The 17,988-nt window shown below is 52.5% G+C and overlaps 3 protein-coding genes across 16 annotated transcripts; 2 read left to right on the top strand and 1 right to left on the bottom strand.

Moving 5' to 3' along the window:
- Positions 1 to 850: 850 nt before the first annotated feature.
- Plk3 (polo-like kinase 3) lies at positions 851 to 6,026 on the top strand. Of its 3 annotated transcripts, NM_022187.1 has the most exons (15): positions 851 to 1,173; positions 1,282 to 1,389; positions 1,477 to 1,593; positions 1,750 to 1,879; positions 1,971 to 2,058; positions 2,876 to 2,971; positions 3,063 to 3,261; positions 3,371 to 3,497; positions 3,739 to 3,830; positions 4,072 to 4,165; positions 4,302 to 4,385; positions 4,481 to 4,643; positions 4,785 to 4,914; positions 5,279 to 5,392; positions 5,503 to 6,026. In NM_022187.1, the coding sequence occupies exons 1-15, from the start codon at positions 964 to 966 to the stop codon at positions 5,692 to 5,694; spliced, it is 1,944 nt and encodes a 647-aa protein (NP_071523.1). In that variant the 5' UTR covers positions 851 to 963; the 3' UTR covers positions 5,695 to 6,026. The 3 variants fall into 3 exon arrangements, with proteins under 3 accessions (NP_071523.1, XP_038966623.1, XP_038966622.1); XM_039110694.1 differs by lacking the exons at positions 851 to 1,173; positions 1,282 to 1,389; positions 1,750 to 1,879 and having other exon boundaries at positions 1,478 to 1,593; XM_039110695.2 differs by lacking the exons at positions 4,481 to 4,643; positions 4,785 to 4,914; positions 5,279 to 5,392; positions 5,503 to 6,026 and having other exon boundaries at positions 860 to 1,173; positions 4,072 to 4,187; positions 4,302 to 4,323.
- Dynlt4 (dynein light chain Tctex-type 4) lies at positions 5,944 to 7,707 on the bottom strand. Its single transcript, NM_001100712.1, has 3 exons — positions 7,662 to 7,707; positions 7,184 to 7,252; positions 5,944 to 6,707 (listed from the first exon to the last, which is right to left on the bottom strand). Exon 3 carries the CDS (start codon positions 6,697 to 6,699, stop codon positions 6,040 to 6,042), a length of 660 nt encoding a protein of 219 aa, NP_001094182.1. The 5' UTR covers positions 6,700 to 6,707; positions 7,184 to 7,252; positions 7,662 to 7,707; the 3' UTR covers positions 5,944 to 6,039.
- Btbd19 (BTB domain containing 19) lies at positions 6,072 to 15,500 on the top strand. 12 transcript variants are annotated; one of them, XM_063287032.1, is made up of 8 exons: positions 8,417 to 9,185; positions 10,412 to 10,613; positions 10,731 to 10,784; positions 12,466 to 12,537; positions 13,426 to 13,494; positions 13,593 to 13,724; positions 13,825 to 13,950; positions 14,061 to 15,480. In XM_063287032.1, exons 1-8 carry the CDS (start codon positions 9,100 to 9,102, stop codon positions 14,190 to 14,192), a joined length of 873 nt encoding a protein of 290 aa, XP_063143102.1. In that variant the 5' UTR covers positions 8,417 to 9,099; the 3' UTR covers positions 14,193 to 15,480.
- Positions 15,501 to 17,988: the final 2,488 nt, after the last annotated feature.

The following is a 17,988-nucleotide window of genomic DNA, read 5'->3' as shown; positions in this document are numbered from 1 at the left end:
ACTCAGCATCTGGAGCAGAGGTGCATGTCTGTAGTCCCATCGTGTCAAAGGTGAAGGCAGAAGGACCTCGAGTTCAAAACCAGCCTGGATCAGATGGCAGCTACCCTGCCTCGGCTCCCCTTTCCCTCAAAAGAAGAATACTAAGGTAGAAGTGGGTAGCAGAAGATGTAGCCTGGAACATAGTAAAAACATTAAATACCCCGAGGCCAGGGCAGGTGAATCTCTGATTTCGAGGCCAGCCTGGTCTACAGAGTGAGTTCCAGGTCAGCCAGGGCTACACAGAGGCACCCTGTCTTGAAAAAACGAAAAGCAAAAATAAAACCTTAAATACCAGGCTCTGTTCCGCAAACCCATTGCTGAATCCCAGATCAGGTAAATCGGGCTCTGAAGCTTGCTATCCCATAGTCCCCAAGGAGGGCAGCATGCTCTGTACCAGAGATGCTTAGAGGAGACCACCTGTGTTGGTGACACACACTGAGCCAAGTTTGCAACACCCCTGCCTTTCCTCCCCAAGTGGAAAGAGGCCTCCCGATAACTAGCCTCCACTCCGACTTCAGCATACACTCAAAAGGTGAAGAAAAAAAGAGCCACGTGGACCGGGTAGCCTAGAGAAAAGGAGCAGGGTTATACCTGCTAGGTGACTAGCTCTACGGGGGCGCCTTTAAGGCCAGAGCAGAAGGAGTGGCCTTTAAGTACGCCCCGGCAAGGGGAAGATCTTTCAGGTGACGTAAGGCCGAGCAATGGGCGTAGCCTCTCAGAGCCTGGCTGCCAGAAAGGGGTGGAGCTGGAGATGACGAAACACCGGGGAGGGGGCAGGCGTTCATTGATAAAAACGCCGGGCTCTCCCCCGCCTCGGCGCGATCGCAGCGTAGAGAAACCAGGCAGCGCCACCCGCGGCCGGGGCCGGGCGGAACCGAGAACAAGCTCGGCAGGCGCTGCGCCGCGCCGCGCCGCGCCGTCCGCATGGAGCCCGCCGCCGGCTTCTTGTCCCCGCGCCCCTTCCCGCGCGCGGCTGCTCCGTCCTCGCCCCCCGCCGGTCCGGGGCCGCCCGCCAGTGCCTCCCCACGGTCGGAACCTGGGGTGCTGGCCGGGCCACAGACGCCGGATGCCAGTCGCCTCATCACCGACCCTCGCAGCGGCCGTACCTACATCAAGGGTCGCTTGTTGGGCAAGGTGGGTCGGGGCTCTGGGGTGGCTTTGACGGAGGTGGAGGGGAGCTCTGCGGACCTGACCGGGCCACTCCGGAGCGTCCGGACTGATGATGCAGCCTCTTCTTTCTAGGGGGGCTTCGCTCGCTGCTATGAAGCCACTGACACTGAGACTAGTATAGCCTACGCGGTCAAAGTCATCCCGCAGAGTCGCGTCGCCAAGCCGCATCAGCGCGAGAAGGTGGGTCCCGGCCCTGCGGTCAAGAGATGGGGAGGGGATGGTGGCGTGGGACCCTGGAAAGATGAGGATTTCGTTTCCCCCTCGCAGATCATAAACGAGATAGAGTTGCACCGAGACCTACAGCACCGCCATATCGTTCGATTTTCGCATCATTTCGAGGATGCTGACAACATATATATTTTCCTGGAGCTCTGTAGCCGAAAGGTTCGGAATGGGGGCGGGGAGGGTTCACTGGGAACAGGGGTGGGGGAGGAAGCGGGTTCTTAAGATCCAGAGCTGGGTTCTTGTCATCTTCGGCTAACACAGATGGAGGGTGGGTTTGGGAAGGCAAGCGGGGACTAAAACAGTGGCTTTCTGCAGTCCCTGGCCCACATCTGGAAGGCCCGTCACACCCTACTGGAACCAGAGGTTCGCTACTACCTGCGCCAGATTCTTTCTGGTCTCAAGTACTTGCACCAGAGGGGTATCTTGCACAGAGATCTCAAGCTGGGTGAGATTCCTGGGTCTGGTCGGAAGGGTGGGGACGCGGGGAGGAAGGAGAAGGAGTTAAGAATCTGACACATCTCTCTGCTACTGTCTAGGAAATTTTTTCATCACTGATAACATGGAACTGAAGGTGGGAGATTTTGGGCTGGCAGCTCGGCTAGAGCCTCCAGAGCAGAGGAAAAAGTGAGTGAGGGAAGGGTGGCCACAGTCTGCATGTGACACAGATAATGTACAAGGTGACCAGATGTGTACTTCGGATAACCAGGGGAAGGGGTGATGGTGGGTTATCTGTATGTGCGACCGGAGAGGTGGTAACCTAGGTCACTGGGTTAGGTGGTGAAGGACATCAATCTTATGAATGTGTGGCACTGATGGGTGGGTGCCCCCGAGTCCCTGACACAGATGGGAGTCTAGGATTTTTGGAAATGTATGGGGAAAACATAGGCCAGGCAGTGAGTGTGTGTGTGTGTGTGTGTGTGTGTGTGTGTGTGTGAGAGAGAGAGATAATTGAGTAGGAATGACAGGTCATGATGATACCATGATACCCTGTGTGTCTAAGTGACCTTGCACCTGTGGTCACTGTGACAGGGTGTATGTAACATAGCATGTGTGGCAGGTGAGTCTTTATGAAGGGTATGACAGCTGGTGTTGGCTGTGCGCAGCACAGGCAGTGGGAGGTGACAGCCTAGTGAGTGTTTGACAGACGGGAGTGGGGGAAGGGATCAGTCATGGACCCTCTGTATTGACCCTGGGAGAGGGGGCTGTGATGGGTCAGGGCCTCCAGTCCTGCTGAGCAGCTGAGCAGCTGGTCTAGAGGGGTGGGTGAGGGCTCAACTGCCATTCTCAGCATCCATTGTCCCAAGACAAGCAGGAGCTCTCTGGCCTTTGGTGACAGGCAGCTGCTTTGTCTGAACTCACAGCAGGGGCAGGAATGGGGGTGGGTACCCGGGAGCAGGGCTGGGTCTGAGCCTTCCTCTCTCTCCGCCCTACCCTTTTCCAGGACCATCTGTGGTACTCCCAACTATGTGGCCCCAGAAGTGCTGCTGAGGCAGGGCCATGGCCCCGAGGCAGATGTGTGGTCCCTTGGTTGTGTCATGTGAGTGTCAAAGTCATTGGCAGACAGGTGGTAGGTTCGTGGATGGGGTGTTCCCACTACTTTACTTCTAATCCCCCATTCCTGGGCATAGGTACACACTCCTGTGTGGGAGCCCCCCGTTTGAGACAGCTGACCTAAAGGAGACCTATCGCTGCATCAAGCAGGTTCATTACACACTGCCTGCCAGCCTCTCACTGCCTGCCCGCCAGCTCCTGGCTGCCATCCTTCGAGCTTCACCCCGAGACCGCCCTTCCATTGAGCAGATCCTGCGCCATGACTTCTTTACAAAGGTCGGTGGCTCTCCAGACACTGGAGTTCAGTGTTCGTGTTTCTAAAGGACACATGGGAGCAGGACTCTTGGGGTCTTACTTCCATTGTTTTCATGACTCTCACCCTCAGGGCTACACCCCTGATCGGCTCCCTGTCAGCAGCTGTGTGACAGTCCCAGATCTGACACCCCCCAACCCTGCGAGGAGTCTGTTTGCTAAAGTTACCAAGAGCCTGTTTGGCAGGAGAAAGAGCAAGAGTGAGTCAGGTGCCAGTGGGTTGAGGGTATAGAGCAGTAGAGTGGGTTAGTGGCTTGTTACATTTGGGTGTGTGGAGGGGGTTGCTTCGAGGGTGTGGGTGTCTACAGACTGACTCTTGGGGGGAGAGAGCATGTGCTGTCTAGGCAGTTGGGAAGATCGGCCTGTGTGTGAACACTTCTGAAATATGTGATCAGGCAAGACACCGAGGGCTATATCCTCCTTCACCCCCTCCCTCCCCAGATAAGAACCATTCTGAGGAACAGGATAATGTCTCCTGCTTGGTGAGCGGCCTCATGCGCACATCCATCGGTCATCCAGATGTCAGGCCGGAGGTGAGGTGCTCACGTGAGCATTATTCCTGACTCACCCTGACCCTAGCAGCTGAGGGAAGCCCAGCATAAAAGGCTGATGAAGCATCTAACCTCGTGGCAGCCTAATTGGCTGTGTCTCATTAGCCAGCTGAGGCTGACCTGGGGTGCCCCGAGAGCTGCCAGGGACAGGGCTGGGCCACCGGACTTTCAAGGATTTGGATTTGGGGGCCTAATTTCACTCCCTCTCTACCCGACTGTCCAGGCTCCAGCAGCCTCAGCTCTGGCCCCTGTCAGCTTGGTAGAGACAGCTGCTGAGGACAGCTCACCCCGTGGGACACTGGCAAGCAGTGGAGATGGTGAGGAGCCGGAAGATGAGAGGTGCTAGGGGTTGCTGGGGCAGAGATCAGGGGCCTGACGGAAGTAGTTGGCTGAGGGATTTGACCTGGGCTCAGGGTGGCTCTTGCCTAAATGTCAGTGCCCTGTTCCCTTCAGGATTTGAAGAAGGTTTGACTGTGACCACGGTGGTGGAGTCTGCCCTCTGTGCACTGAGAAACTGTGTGGCCTTCATGCCCCCAGGTAAGGCCGGGCTCTGGTGCATGTGAATAGTTTGGCAAGTTCCTTTTGACCCAGAGGCCAGGGGAAAGTCTTCATTCCCTCCTCTCCCGTAACAGCTGAACAGAACCCAGCCCCGTTGGCACAGCCAGAGCCTCTGGTGTGGGTCAGCAAGTGGGTTGACTACTCCAACAAGTTTGGCTTTGGCTATCAGCTGTCCAGCCGCCGTGTAGCCGTGCTCTTCAATGACGGCACACACATGGCCCTGTCAGCCAATAGGAAGTAAGTGCTGTTTTAGCCTGTTTTGTATCTAGGCTGTTGTAACCACCAGGTTGCACCTTGGTGTGTGTGTTTCTGTGTTCGGGGGTTTGGGGAGGGACGGTGGTGTCAGGCTTCTCCTCCTTTCTACATTCCCACTTTCAGGACTGTGCACTACAACCCCACCAGCACGAAGCACTTCTCTTTCTCTGTGGGTTCTGTGCCCCGTGCTCTGCAGCCTCAGCTGGGCATCCTCCGGTATTTCGCCTCCTACATGGAGCAGCACCTCATGAAGGTGTGTGGGCGGCGGCGGCGGCGGCGGCGGCGGGGGGCGGGACTTTAGGGTCAGATTGGTCTCTTCTGATTCTCTGTGATCAGGGAGGGGTGACTCAAAGTCAGTGGCTAAGAGCACTGACTGCTCTTCCAGAGGTCCTGAGTTCAATTCCCCCAACCACATGGTGGCTCACAGCCATCTGTGATGGGATCCACTGCCCTCTTCTGATGTGTCTGAAGACAGCGACAGTGTACGCACATAGATAAAATCTTAAAAAAAAAAAAAAAAAAAAAAGATGGTGGCTGAGCCTGTTAGGGAAGGGGACATCTATAGGGAGAGACCCAGCTCATGCCAGTCCGCTGACCTGACCTGCCTGTTCTCCCAGGGTGGAGATCTGCCCAGTGTGGAGGAGGTAGAGGTCCCTGCCCCACCCTTGCTGCTGCAGTGGGTCAAGACGGACCAGGCCCTTCTCATGCTGTTCAGTGACGGCACTGTCCAGGTAAGAGCCCATCCTGGGTTTGCGGGGAAGGTCTGGTGCCCCAGGGTTCTGGGAAGGAGTGTGGATCTGGTGGTGTCCAAGCCCTAATTAATGTTATCTTCTGTGTACAGGTGAACTTCTACGGGGACCATACGAAGCTGATCCTCAGTGGCTGGGAGCCTCTCCTCGTGACCTTCGTGGCCCGAAATCGCAGTGCTTGTACTTACCTCGCCTCCCACCTCCGGCAGCTGGGCTGCTCCCCAGACTTGCGGCAGCGACTGCGCTATGCTCTGCGCCTGCTCAGGGACCGAAGCCCTGCTTAGGTTCCAACTTGCAGAGAGCAGGCTGGAATCCAGACCCTGGGCCTGGGCCCGAGAGGCTCTGGGCCTCACCTTTGTGGCCCTTCGTGTCCCTTTGGTGCCTCACTGGGGGCTCCTGGCTGAATCCCCCCAGGGAATCAGGGACCAGCTTTATGAAAGTTGGGGACGGTCTGCCCTCCCTGAACCTCACCCTTCTCTCGGAGATAAACCTGAGCCTTAGCTCCCAGCTAGGGGGCATTATTTATGGACCACTTTTATTTATTAACAGACATTTATTTATTGGGATGTGAGCCCCAGGGGGGCCTCCTCCAGGGATAATAAACCGTTTTTCAGAACTTGAAGGCCTTATCATTCCCAGTAGACCGCGTGGACGGTAGCCACAGCAAACAGCGAAGGGTTGGTGAAGGTGGCAGAGGCCAGTCCATCATGAGCCGCATCCCAGAGCGCTCGGCTGACCACGTGCACACCCTGTCCCTCGCGTGGCCCCAGCACCACGTTGCACACCAGTTTGTAACGGGGTAGGTTGAGCTCCCTCACACGAATGTGTATCTGTTCACACAGCGCCTGCACCAGTTTCCCCGCCTCAGTACCGGAGTAGCACACATCGCTCAGCTGTGTGGTCAATGCTGCCTTCAGGGCACGCTGGGCACTTGCAGCTTCCCAGTGTTCTCCGGGCGCCGGTTCTATGCGGTACGAGGGTGCCACCCTACGGGCAGGCATCAGGGGTAGCCCAGAGAAACTAACTCGTGAACCTAGAGGGGGCATTGGACCCAGAGATGGTCGTCGACCTCCAGGACCCACTAAAGGCCCTGCCAGTGAGTTCCGGCGTGAAAAGGATGGGTGTAGGCCTGGCAGGGAGCCTCGACGGGAAGCTGGGCCTGGGCCTATAGGTCGGGTCTCATCAATGCTGGGCAGGTGACCTCCAGGTTTCCCTGGTGGTAATTTCAGAGCCAGGTCTTTGGTAGCCTCCTCTTCCTGGTGTCTGGATGACAGGGCCCTGCAAGCCATGGACCTGCCTGCTGGAAGATTCATACTTAGGAGTGGCCCTCGCTGGCTGAGATCGTCTTGCTCAGTGACATAGAGATTTCTCCTTTTGGGTGTGTACTCACACATCCCCTCTGTGTTTGAGACAAGGTCCCATATGGCCTCCAACTCTCTCTCTCTCCTTTCTTGCCTTTTTTTTTTTTTTTTAAATTCTCAAAACAAGGTTCTCCTTTGTAGTCTTGGTGGTCCTGGAACTGGCTTTGTAGACCAGGCTAGCCTTAAACTCATCAAGATCCACCTGTTTTCTGCTTCCTGAGTGCTAGGATCAAAGCACCTATCCTCCCCCCCAACCCCCAACAACTCTTATGTAGCTGAGTTGGCCTTGAACTCCATCCCTGTGCCTCCAATTCCTGAGTGATGGGATTATAGGCATGCGTGACACGAAGTGCCTCCCTAGTAGACTATAGACGTGTATACCATGTCTAGCCACTCCATATCCCTTTCTTACCTTTTGTTTGGAACAAGTAGGTCAGTTTGGGGCTGCGTGGGCTAGTAGGCGCTTAGAGCCGGTTAAGAGCTGTGAGAGAAGGGAAGGGGCTGCTTAGTCTATGATCATGGAACCTCTGCTCAGAGTTCCTTTCCCTTGGTCGCAGTGGAGGCTGACTGGGTGAGCACTAAATCCACTTCCTCTTTCCCCTCCTACTTGACTTCATCAGCAGAATGGGGACATGAATCTGGTTTCTGGGTTTCTTCAATAGCCAGAAGGGACAGACCCAACTCCCATCACTCCCACAGATCTCGGTAGCCTCAGAAGTATAGAACTTAATCATGTTCCCTGCTCTAAGTCTGGTGGGACTTTTTTCCTCCTATGCAGCCAACATGTGAAGCAACATCCTTCCTCTTGCTTAGGTCTCTAAAACTCCGTCAGAATCACCTGTGGGATGGATGCCATCTTCTCCTGAAACTCCCTCAGGCAGCTGACTCACCTGTAGCCTTTGGCCTCCAAGCTCTGCTGGCCCCACTATCCTTACTGAGCTGGCCCGACAGGGCTGTGGGCGGGGAAGGCTTGTGTTGTGCAGTTACCATGGGTCTGCTGTGGCAAGCATGCCTCTCCTTCCCAGAACTTCCTCCAGCTAAAATCTGGAATAACCTAAGTGTTACTGCTATGGGAGGGCACTTGCGGAGGGGAGGGCGCCCTGAGTTACTAAGGAGAGAGGGTCCACAGGGGCTTGGAGTTCCAGAGCATCACAGACTAAAGGGGGCAGGCATGGAGAGGTGCACTGCTCAGAAAGGTCCCTGTTTCTGAGCCACTATTTCATATGAATCTTTCCCTGTCTCTTCACCCTTAACCTCAAATTCACAGGTCCAGGAGAGGGGAGACCCACCAGGGGGCCACTGGATCTGGCCTGGCCATCTGTGAACAAATCACAGGGGCCTGGGATATGCTAAAACCTTGAGACTGTGGGGGCGGCTTCTCAGGAATCCAGTATCTGGGCTCACAGGAAAGAGTACGTCATGGTTCAGCATTCTCCCCATCAGCCTCAACAAGGACAAACATTTCCGCTTCAAGGCAGAGCTAGGGTGGGGCTTGGATGACTTCCTTACTTCAGAACTATGTGCTGAGAGGAGGCCTATTGGCTCAGCAGGAAAGACCCAGGCCTGGCATGGCCATGACTCAGTAATTCTAAGTCCGGTTTCGTGACCTTTGCTGACCTAATCAAGTGTCCTTGGACCTGTAGGTAGCATCTCTTTCCTTAGATTGCTTTTCAGGGATGCTGCTGTTAGAACGGACACCTTTCCTCTCCTACTCTGGGAGGCATGGGGCTGCCCACTCCCAGGCAGGCTAAGTCTGAGCCTTGAAAACCACACTTAGGGGCGAGAATTTTCCCTGATGAGGTGATATCTCCGGACTTTCTAAACTGCAGCCACGGGAAGGGATTAGAAAAAGCAGAGGCCCTGGATCCTAAACTCAGTGTAGGCAAGGAGCCAGCCAGCACTAGGACCCTAGTACTCATCTCCGGGCCCTTCTACCGCTAAATTTTGTTTTGTTTTTTTCCCCCCTGGGCTTATAGGGAGATGGGCGGGGCCTCCTCAGGCTCAGCTCCAGTTTCTATGGAAACCCACAGGCTTCCCACCCAGCCGCTGCCTGGGCAGACTCCCAACCTGGGCCTCATCCACCACCAGCTTCTCCCGTGATCTTAGGCCTTTCCAGCCCCGGAACTTCTGTGGGTCTCCTCCGCATCTGCATCCCTTTCCGGAACCTCAGGACTACTTTAGGGACCCGGGCCTCTGTTCTCCTACATTTTAGCTCCTCAGCAAACAGGTCTCCAGCTCCTGCCCTCCCTCTCAGGTCTCTTAGGTCTTTGTTGGCCTGGCTGTGTCTTCTGGGCTGTTCAACACTTTGACCTGCTGCCCACTCCACGTATGGAGAACCCAGGACTGGTGGTGCGTGGGCAGGCTGCACCCTTTTCCACAGCACTTCGAAGCCTCATCAACAACCCCCGGTACAGGTGAGGCAGTGCCCCCACCCCTGGTGGGTTTTCCCTAGCTGGCTTTCTTGGGCCTGTGAATTTGAGAACGGTGAAGAGGTTGGGAAAGAACACTTGGCCTCCCTGGTGAACTCAGTCTGTGAGGAAGTCAGCCATAGAGGAAATTTACTGGCCTGCTTCCACACTATCCTGAGAGTCAGAGGAGGGGGCAGTGGCAGACAGGACCAGGACGGGAAGGGAGGGCAGCTGTGTGAACTCAGGCATCACCTGAGTTCTCTGGCTCGAGGAAGGGATTCTCCACCCCCTCAGCCCTGAAAGGTGGGCTATGACTTGATTCATTCCCATTGGGTATTCGACTGAGTGCTGGGTCTTCTTTCCTTGAAGAGACAGAGGTGCCGATGGTTCTAGGGATTCATAAGAGGAACGAAGCTCAGAGGATTGAACTGGAGGCCCAGACAGGAAGTAGTTCAAGCTTTCTGACCGCCCACCGCTTGCCCAAGAGGCTAGTGCTGTCTGAAACCAGGAATAGAGTTCACTGGGGGCAGGGCTGGTCACGGGAGACAAGAACAGTTTCCCATCCCCACTCTCTCAGAGACTGCACTGTTCCCCAGGGTCAGGACTGTCATAATTTTTTTTGTTTGTTTGTTTTGTTTTTTGTTTTCTTTTGAGAGCAGGATGCCACAGTCTGGCTCTAAGAGTGGAACTTAGACAGGAGGCTTTGGAAGCTAAAGCCTTTTCTGCTGCCTCCAACCCCCCTACTTTATGTAGAGGCCCAGAGGCCGGGGCCGGAAGTGATTATGAAGATGGAAAATGTGGTCTCACCTCATGATGGTGCATCACTGTCTGTTTGCAGTCAGTGTGCTTTGTACCCCACATCCTCACACCCTCCTACAGGAAGAAGGGTAAAAATGCTGACTTGGCATCTGGTGGAGGAGTCCCCAGAAGGAGTGTCCTTTCCCCCAAGACTCAGACTGGGGAGACATCCATCTTGCTTGCAGGAACTCTGGTTTCCCTCCTTTGACCAAGCATAGTCAACTCCCCTGAGATCTGCTATCATGGCTGAGAAATCTCAGAGTCAAAGATAGAAAGTCACAGAGTGGAACCGAGACTAGAGTTCAGGCGTGGGTCTTCCAGACGAAGGCTCTGACCTCACATAAAAAGACGTCCCAGTGTGGCAGAGGTAAAGCCCACAGTGTGATCTAGGTCTGAGATTCCCCTCCCCCGGCTCTTGGCCCTCTCTTCCACAGTGATATTTGCTTTGTGGTTGGTCAAGAACGGCAAGAGGTGTTTGCCCATCGGTGCTTGTTGGCCTGCAGATGTAACTTCTTCCAGAGACTTTTGGGACCTGGGATACCTAGTCCTGTGGTGCTAAGCACTGTGCCGGCCGAAGCCTTCTTAGCTGTGCTGGAGTTCCTGTATACCAACAGTGTCAAGCTGCATCGATACTCTGTGAGCCTACCAAGCAGAGGTCTGGGTGGGAGAGAAGCTGAGGATGCCAGAGGGGCGGGGGAAACTCCCTTCTGCTCCCTCAACCACTCCCACTCCCCCCACCCTGACCCCGTGCAGGTGCTGGAGGTGCTCACAGCAGCTGTGGAGTACGGGCTGGAGGAACTCCGAGAGGTGGGTGTCTCAGGCAAGCCAGCTTGTCTCCCTTGCCTTTCAGTTCATAGTCTCCTTCACACGGTCTGACCTTGTCACACAGAGTATGACAGCTCTCTGTGTACACAGGATCCGTACATGCTCAGTGTGTGCTAAATGAGCACGGGAAGTATTTATGGCTGGTTCTTCAGTGTGAAGGTAAATTTGCCCTGTGACTGAATGGAAGGAGAGACATGAAAATGCTCACGTATGGGGTTTGGTGCTTCAGGCCAGTGCTCCCTTCAGCACTCTGAAGGCTGGGGATGATGGCAAATTCAAGGTCAGCCTGAACTGCCTAAGGAGTTCCCAGGCTAACCTGAACTACAGAGTGTGACTTAGTCTCAAAAACCTAGATTTAAAAGTAAGGTTTAGGGGTTGGGGATTTAGCTCAGCAGTAGAGCGCTTGCCTAGGAAGTGCAAGGCCCTGGGTTCGGTCCCCAGCTCCAGAAAAAAAGAACCAAAAAAAAAAAAAAAAAGTAGGGTTTAGGGCTAGAGAAATGGCTCAGCAGTTAAAAGCACTGACTGCTCTTCCAGAGGTCCTGGGTTATTAAATTGTCCCAGCAATCACATGGTGACTCACAACCATCTGTAATGGGATCTGATGCCCTCTTCTGGTGTGTCTGAAGACAACTATAGTGTACTTATATAAGATAAATAAATCTTTTTAAAAAGTAGGGTTTAACCGTGATAGACAAACAGCTGGTGTGTGGAGAAAGTTGGAAAAGGAAACATTTGTGTCAGAGCTGGAAGAACAAATGGGGTTTTGTTCAGGAGTGGGAAGATGGCATTATAGTGACGGGACAGTCAAGGAACTTCTTAGCTATGTGGTGGACTGGGAACAACATGGGTGTGGGGTGAGTTAGAAAGAGCACCAGGAGGCTGGTTCACAGGTGCTTCAAGCATTTGGGCTTTAGGCTGGGAGTGTAGGTCAGCGGCAGAGCCTTTGCCTAGCATGGGAGAAGCTCTGGGTTTAACTCTCAGCACGCGCCAGGCGTGGTGGTGTGTACCTGTATTCCCCGTACCCAGTAGGCAGAACAGAGAGGAGGGTAATTCCAAGCTCATGGCCAACCTTGTCTACAGTGTAAGTTCTAGGCCAGCCAGGGCTACACAGCAAGACCCTGTTTCAACTGTTCTCCCCTGGACTTCTTTTGATGCAAGGCTAGTGAAGATTCATTGTCAATTTTGGGCAAGGGAGGTAAGGGAAAGGGACTGAGAGAGGAGGAAAAGGGAAGGGCCAGTCAGATCAGTGTGGAAGTCAAGAGGGTGTGGCTGAGACAGAAATGGCCGTCCACAAGAGGTGGGTGGCCTGGAGAAGGGACAGCTGGCACTGCCCAGTGCTTTTTTGGAAGAGAGGGAGAATTTAAGTTTCTGTTAAAAATAGAAGTATCATTGGGTCAAGGAAGGGGTCAAGTAAAGGAAGATGAGAGACTGCAGTTTTTGGATGGGTTTCATGAGAGACTAAAAGGTGCTTTGGTGGCCTCCAGGCCCTAAATTGGGCTAAATTGTAGGTCTGAACAATTCCATGTTTCTCAAATCTGGGAATTCAAGATGGTGCTGGGACTGTTGGGGAGTCTGGATGAGCCCCTGCTCTAAGCTTCATTGCTTCTGGGCTAGGACTTGGGGGGTCTTGACCCAGGGACACTGCCACATGGTTCACTTTCAGTTCTGTCCCCAGCTATGCCTGGAGTTTGTGGTGAAGGTGCTGGATGTGGAATTGGTTTGTGAGGCTCTGCAGGTGAGTATTGTTGAGCAGCCCTGGGGATGCATCTGACATTTAGAATGTGACCCTCTAATGGCCTCCTCTGTCAGAAGCCTGGACTGGCTACATCTGCTAAGGAACAATATGAGGGTATGTGTGCTCAAGGATGCTTATGAGAGAAACTCTGTGCCCACATCTGTGGGATATAGAGTACATCAATAAGGCCATAGGTAGGAGGAACAGTCAAAGGGCTGGCTGGGGAAAGTACACCTTTAATTCCAGTACTTGGAAAGCAGAAGCGGCTGGATCAGAGTCCAAGGCCAGCCGGGGCCACATGGTGATCTATTAAGAGTGGGAAATGTAGGGGTTGGGGATTTAGCTCAGTGGTAGAGCGCTTGCCTAGCAAGTGCAAGGCCCTGGGTTCGGTCCCCAGCTCCGGAAAAAAAAAAAAAAAAAAAAAGAGTGGGAAAGAGTGGGAAATGAGGCCGGAAGATAAGGTGCACACCTTTAATCCCAGCTCTCCGAGGCAGAAGCAGGTAGACCTCAGAATTCAAGGCCAGCCTGAACTGGACTACAGAGTGAATTTCACGATAACCAGGGCTACATAGGGCCCATCTTGAAAAACAAACAACAAAAGCCACAAAAAGAGTGGGAAACAGCTCTAAACAGGAACAGGAGAAAGTTGGGATGTGGAGTTTAAAAGCCAAGCTTGGTGGGTTCGGTCCCCAGCTCCGAAAAAAAGAACCAAAAAAAAAAAAAAGGTCGCCTTTGCCACTGCCCTTTGCCCTGGTCTAATCTCATGAGACACTGCAGCTGCTATTAACCTCCTGTTTAGATTGTGCTCAAGCTTGTAGCAGTACTTTGTGTGCAGATCTGGATTATCCGGCCTCTTCAGTCTCTAGCCTAACCATACTCTGCTCTCAGGTTGCTGTAACCTTTGGTCTGGAGCCACTACAGAAGCGGTGCATAGCCTTCATAGAGACTCACAGCCAGGTACAGCTCCCCATCCTTATACTTGTAACTTATGCACACCACCCCCGCGCCCCCCCCATGCCATTTTTCTCTGCTCTGACCAATACACCGGCCCATAGGAGGCGCTCCGCACCCGTGGCTTCCTGGAGCTGTCCGCCACCGCACTGCTTCCCGTGCTACGCAGTGACAAGCTCTGCGTGGACGAGGCTGAGTTGATTCAGGCAGCCCGAAGCTGGGCACGTGTGGGCGCCGTGAGTGGGGTCTGGGGGTTGGACGATGACGCTGAAGCGGCGCAGGCCGCAGGATTCTGCAAGCGGGCGCGGGGCACAGGCTCAAGGCTCTCTTCCATAGGCGGTGTTGGAGCAACCCGTGGCCGAGGTGGCAGCTCCAGTGGTTCGAGAGCTGAGATTGGCTCTGCTCGCCCCAGCGGAGCTAAGCGCCCTGGAAGAACAGAACCGACGGGAGCCTCTCATTCCGGTGCGGACGCGAGTAACCAAACTTATATCCACTCTGCCACGTGGGGACGAGGAGCAAGGACCGAAGGCCAGGGACTTCCGGCCTGCATGGTGACCCGATTTCCCCTACAGGTTGAACAAATTGTGGAGGCATGGAAGTGCCACGCCCTACGCAGAGGAGATGCGGCCCGGAGCGCACTGTGCCGCCGGCGGAGGGGCACCTTGCCTCGGGATCACCATCGTTTTCTGGACCTTCGTTTCTAATGATCCACTTCCGGATCGTTCTAGGACGTTAACCACTCCCCAAACTACAGTTCCCAGGGTGCTATTCGCTGGAGGTGGTCTTCCTTTCCCAGCAAGCTCAGCAGCCGGATACGGGAAGGACCGTTTTTTGCGTCTGGAGTAATAGCTAAAGCCTCCGTGGGAGAGTAGGGTTTGGACAGTGGGCCCAAGGGGCTAGACTGTGGGCTTGGGTGATGTCCTGAGACCGGAAACGGGGGTGGCCTTTGTTGCATGAGCTCATGCTTCTTCAAGTCGGTCTGCACCCCTGTACTCGGGTGACGCTCTATTTAGCTCATCCTCTTTAACAAACCAGCTTCCTGGCTCCAGGCTCAGCGCAGATTTGAGCTTCTCACTTTCCCAGCCCTGGAAATAGTGTTTGTTTTTTTCTGTGGGTCTGGAGCCCGGACCTCTTCCTTACCTACCTCATGCCTTGTCTCCCTCTTAATACTACTTCCTCGTTGGTTTAGTCTGAAGCCTATCTTTCATCACATTTTGGGGTATTTTCTACCACTACCCCAGCCAGTGCCCCTCACTCCTTTCCCCCTCGGGGTTACAATATTCCCTATGATGGTCCCATGCCATGATTGTCAAGCATTTCCTCCTGAGTTCTTTCCAGACAAGCTACTAAATTCCTTGAGATTTAGCAATCAGAAATTCTGCGTTTGGGAGTTCCAGGATTATTGGTGGGTGGGGGAGGTGTGGACAATCTCTCACTGCAACCCCAGCTATTTAGGACCGGTTAGCTTTGAGATCATAGTGCTCGCTCTCTGGCTGCCTCTGCCTTCCTGGTATGGAGATTAAAGGCATGTACGCACTACCGCTCCCCGATAAATTAAAAACAAAAAAGCAGGGTGGGAAAGACGGTATACGCCTTTAATCCAAGCAGTTGGGGAGCAGAGAAAGGCGATCTCTGCAAATTTGAGACCAACCTGGTCTACTACAGAGTAAATTCCAGGAAATCCAGGGCTAGAACCACTGTGTGTGTGTGTGTGTGTGTGTGTGTGTGTGTGTGTGTGTGTGTGTAATGTATGCAGGGCTAGAACCACTGTGTGTGTGTGTGTGTGTGTGTGTGTGTGTGTGTGTGTGTGTGTGTGTAATGTATGCTTTTACCACTTTATCCAGCAAATTTTCTTGGTTTTGTTTTTCAAAAGAACAGCACCCCTCAGCTCCCAGTAAATAATTGTAAAGGAGTTATAAAGCAAAGATCTAAAAAATGAAGACTAGTGGACAATTTAAAAAGAAATAAAATAACTCTAGCCTTATATGAAAATATATTGCTTATGAATTAAAGATGATTATTTGCATTCTCTCAAGGTGGAAAAGGTGGCTACCCAGTGGGACCACTCCTGGTACCCTTCTTTGAATAGTGGACAGGAAAGTAACTTGCTGCTTGCTTGCCTGTAACTCTTTTGCTTTTGGTTACTTTGTACCAACTTTGGAAGTCATGGACTAATCTGTGCTTCCATTAGCTTTGCTACAGCGTTGTGATAAATGGCTTTCTGAATTGTTTTTAGGAGCTTGGAAATCCTTCAAATTGCTTGAAAGCCCCATAGAAAACTTTTTCACATGCAGGTTGGCTTCTGATGTTTCAGGAAGCAAGCGTAGCATGGCAGCATAGGTCTGTAGATGTAAGCCCCTGGGGAGTGGACACAGGAGGATCAGCAATTTGAGGGTAGTCTAGGTTAGTTACATGGTGAGACCAGTTTTTAAAAAAACATGGTGTTACACACCTTTAATGTCAGCATTCAGGAACAAAGAGGCAGGCAAATTTCTGTGAGTTCAAGGCCAGCCTGATCTGGACGATGGGTTCCAGGCCACTTACAGCTATGTATAAGTAAAAACAAGTGGTGGCTTGAGATTAAGCACTGAGAAGACTGAAGCGGAAGGCTCACCATGAGCGTGAGGCTAGCCTGCATAGGCTACACAGCAAGATCTAGTCAAAAACAAAAAAAAAAACACAAAAATGAAGGAATCCTTTTTTTTTTTTTTTTTTTCTCTCAGAGCTGGGGACCGAACCCAGGGCATTGGCTTGCTAGGCAAGTGCTCTACCACTGAGCTAAATCCCCAACCCCAAATGAAGGAATTCTTAATGACCTTCCTGCCTCAGCTTCCCAAGTGATTGAATTAGAAATAAAGGTATGGAATACACCCAATGCTACCATTTAAGCCTCTATAAATGTGACTGATAGAGAGCTGGAGAGATGGCTCAGCAGTTAAGAGCACTGACTGCTCTTCCAGAGGTCCTGAGTTCAATTTCCAGCAACCACGTGGTGGCTCACAGCCATCTGTAATGGGATCTGATGCCCTCTTCTGGTGTGTCTAAAGACAGCTACAGTGTGCTCATATACATAAAATGAATAAATGAGTTTTTTAAAAAGTGGCTGATAGAAAATAAGGCTTCCAAAATTGGGTTTTGAACTGGGTGTGGTAGCTCCTGTCCATAGCCCTGTAGCAGATCACTCTGGGTTCAAGGACAGCTTTGGCTGCATTCCAGACCCCTGGGATAGAATGAGAATCTCTCCAAAAACACAAAAGTGGTGGTGATGCCCGAAAGATTGCACATCAGTTAAAACCACTGGAGAGGACCAGACTTCCATTCCTAGCACCTAAGTCAGGTAGCTCACAATCACCTGTGTAACTCAAACTCAAAAGGTGGGGTCTGATCACTGTACTCTGCATGGGTATCTGAATGCCACAGGGACATATCCCCCAACCCCATAGTTAGAAATAAGACAAATCTGAAAGAAAAATGTTGACTCGAAACTGTTCTCCGCAAAAATGCGAACTGTTTGTATGAAATGGGAAAGATGTTGGTAATAAGAAAGGCAGAGCATAGGTGTGTCCTTTTGCTTCCAGCCTTCCAGAGCTTCCGTGCCTCGGCCTCACCAAGTAGCTTAGACAGCTACAATTTAGATATGTGTGTGTGTTTCCAGTAAGTAAGTTGCATCCTTCAATCCTGGAAAAAATCCTCAGGGCTGGAACTCAAGCACAGTGTAAATGTCTTCTCTATGTGACTGGACTGGTTTGGTAAACCAGCTTTGGGAATGCCTTAAACAGAACCAAGCAAGCAGAAGCCTGCATTCCAGGCCACTGTTCTCCCTGCTTCTCTGCCATTTGTTTGACTGGGACCTTGCTTTGTCTTCCCTCCTAGGGTCTGGGTTTCATAAATTGTTGCTTCTAATGCTAGGGTTACTGTTCTGTTTTCAGAGACAGGCAGAGCACCCCTTAGACTGAGCAGCCTAGCCCAGCCCAGCACAGCACAGCACAGCACAGGGCAGCAGGACCACACAGGCGCCATATTACTAACCCTCATCACTACCCCTCTGGCAGTTCTCATCCCGGATAGCTTATTTTTTTTAGCTTTTGAGACAGGGTCTCTCTGTTTAGCTGTGGCTGTTGAATTCACTATATAGACAAAACTGGTCTTGAACTCATAGCGATTCTCTGGCTTCAGCCTCCAAGGATAGCAGTCACATTACCAGTGTGAGCTGGTAACATCCAGTTCTTCTTGAAGGATGGCTTGGGGTTAGGACAAAGGAAGGTGAGGAAGAATCTGTGTAGAGCCATGGTGATGGTGTACGCCTTTAATCTGAGCACACAAGAGGTAAAGGCAGGCAGATCTCTGAGTTTGAGACCAGCCTTGTCTACAGAGTTTCAGGACACCCAAAGCTACACAGAGAAACCCTGTTTCAAAACAAACAAACAAACAAACAAACAAACAAGAGCCTAGGCAAAGGGAATGGCAAGTTCAAAGTTACGGTGACACAAATATTAGTGA

This window comes from Rattus norvegicus, chromosome 5, assembly GCF_036323735.1.
Source record: "Rattus norvegicus strain BN/NHsdMcwi chromosome 5, GRCr8, whole genome shotgun sequence".
NCBI lineage: Eukaryota > Metazoa > Chordata > Mammalia > Rodentia > Muridae > Rattus > Rattus norvegicus.
This window is presented reverse-complemented; position numbering and strand designations above follow the sequence as displayed.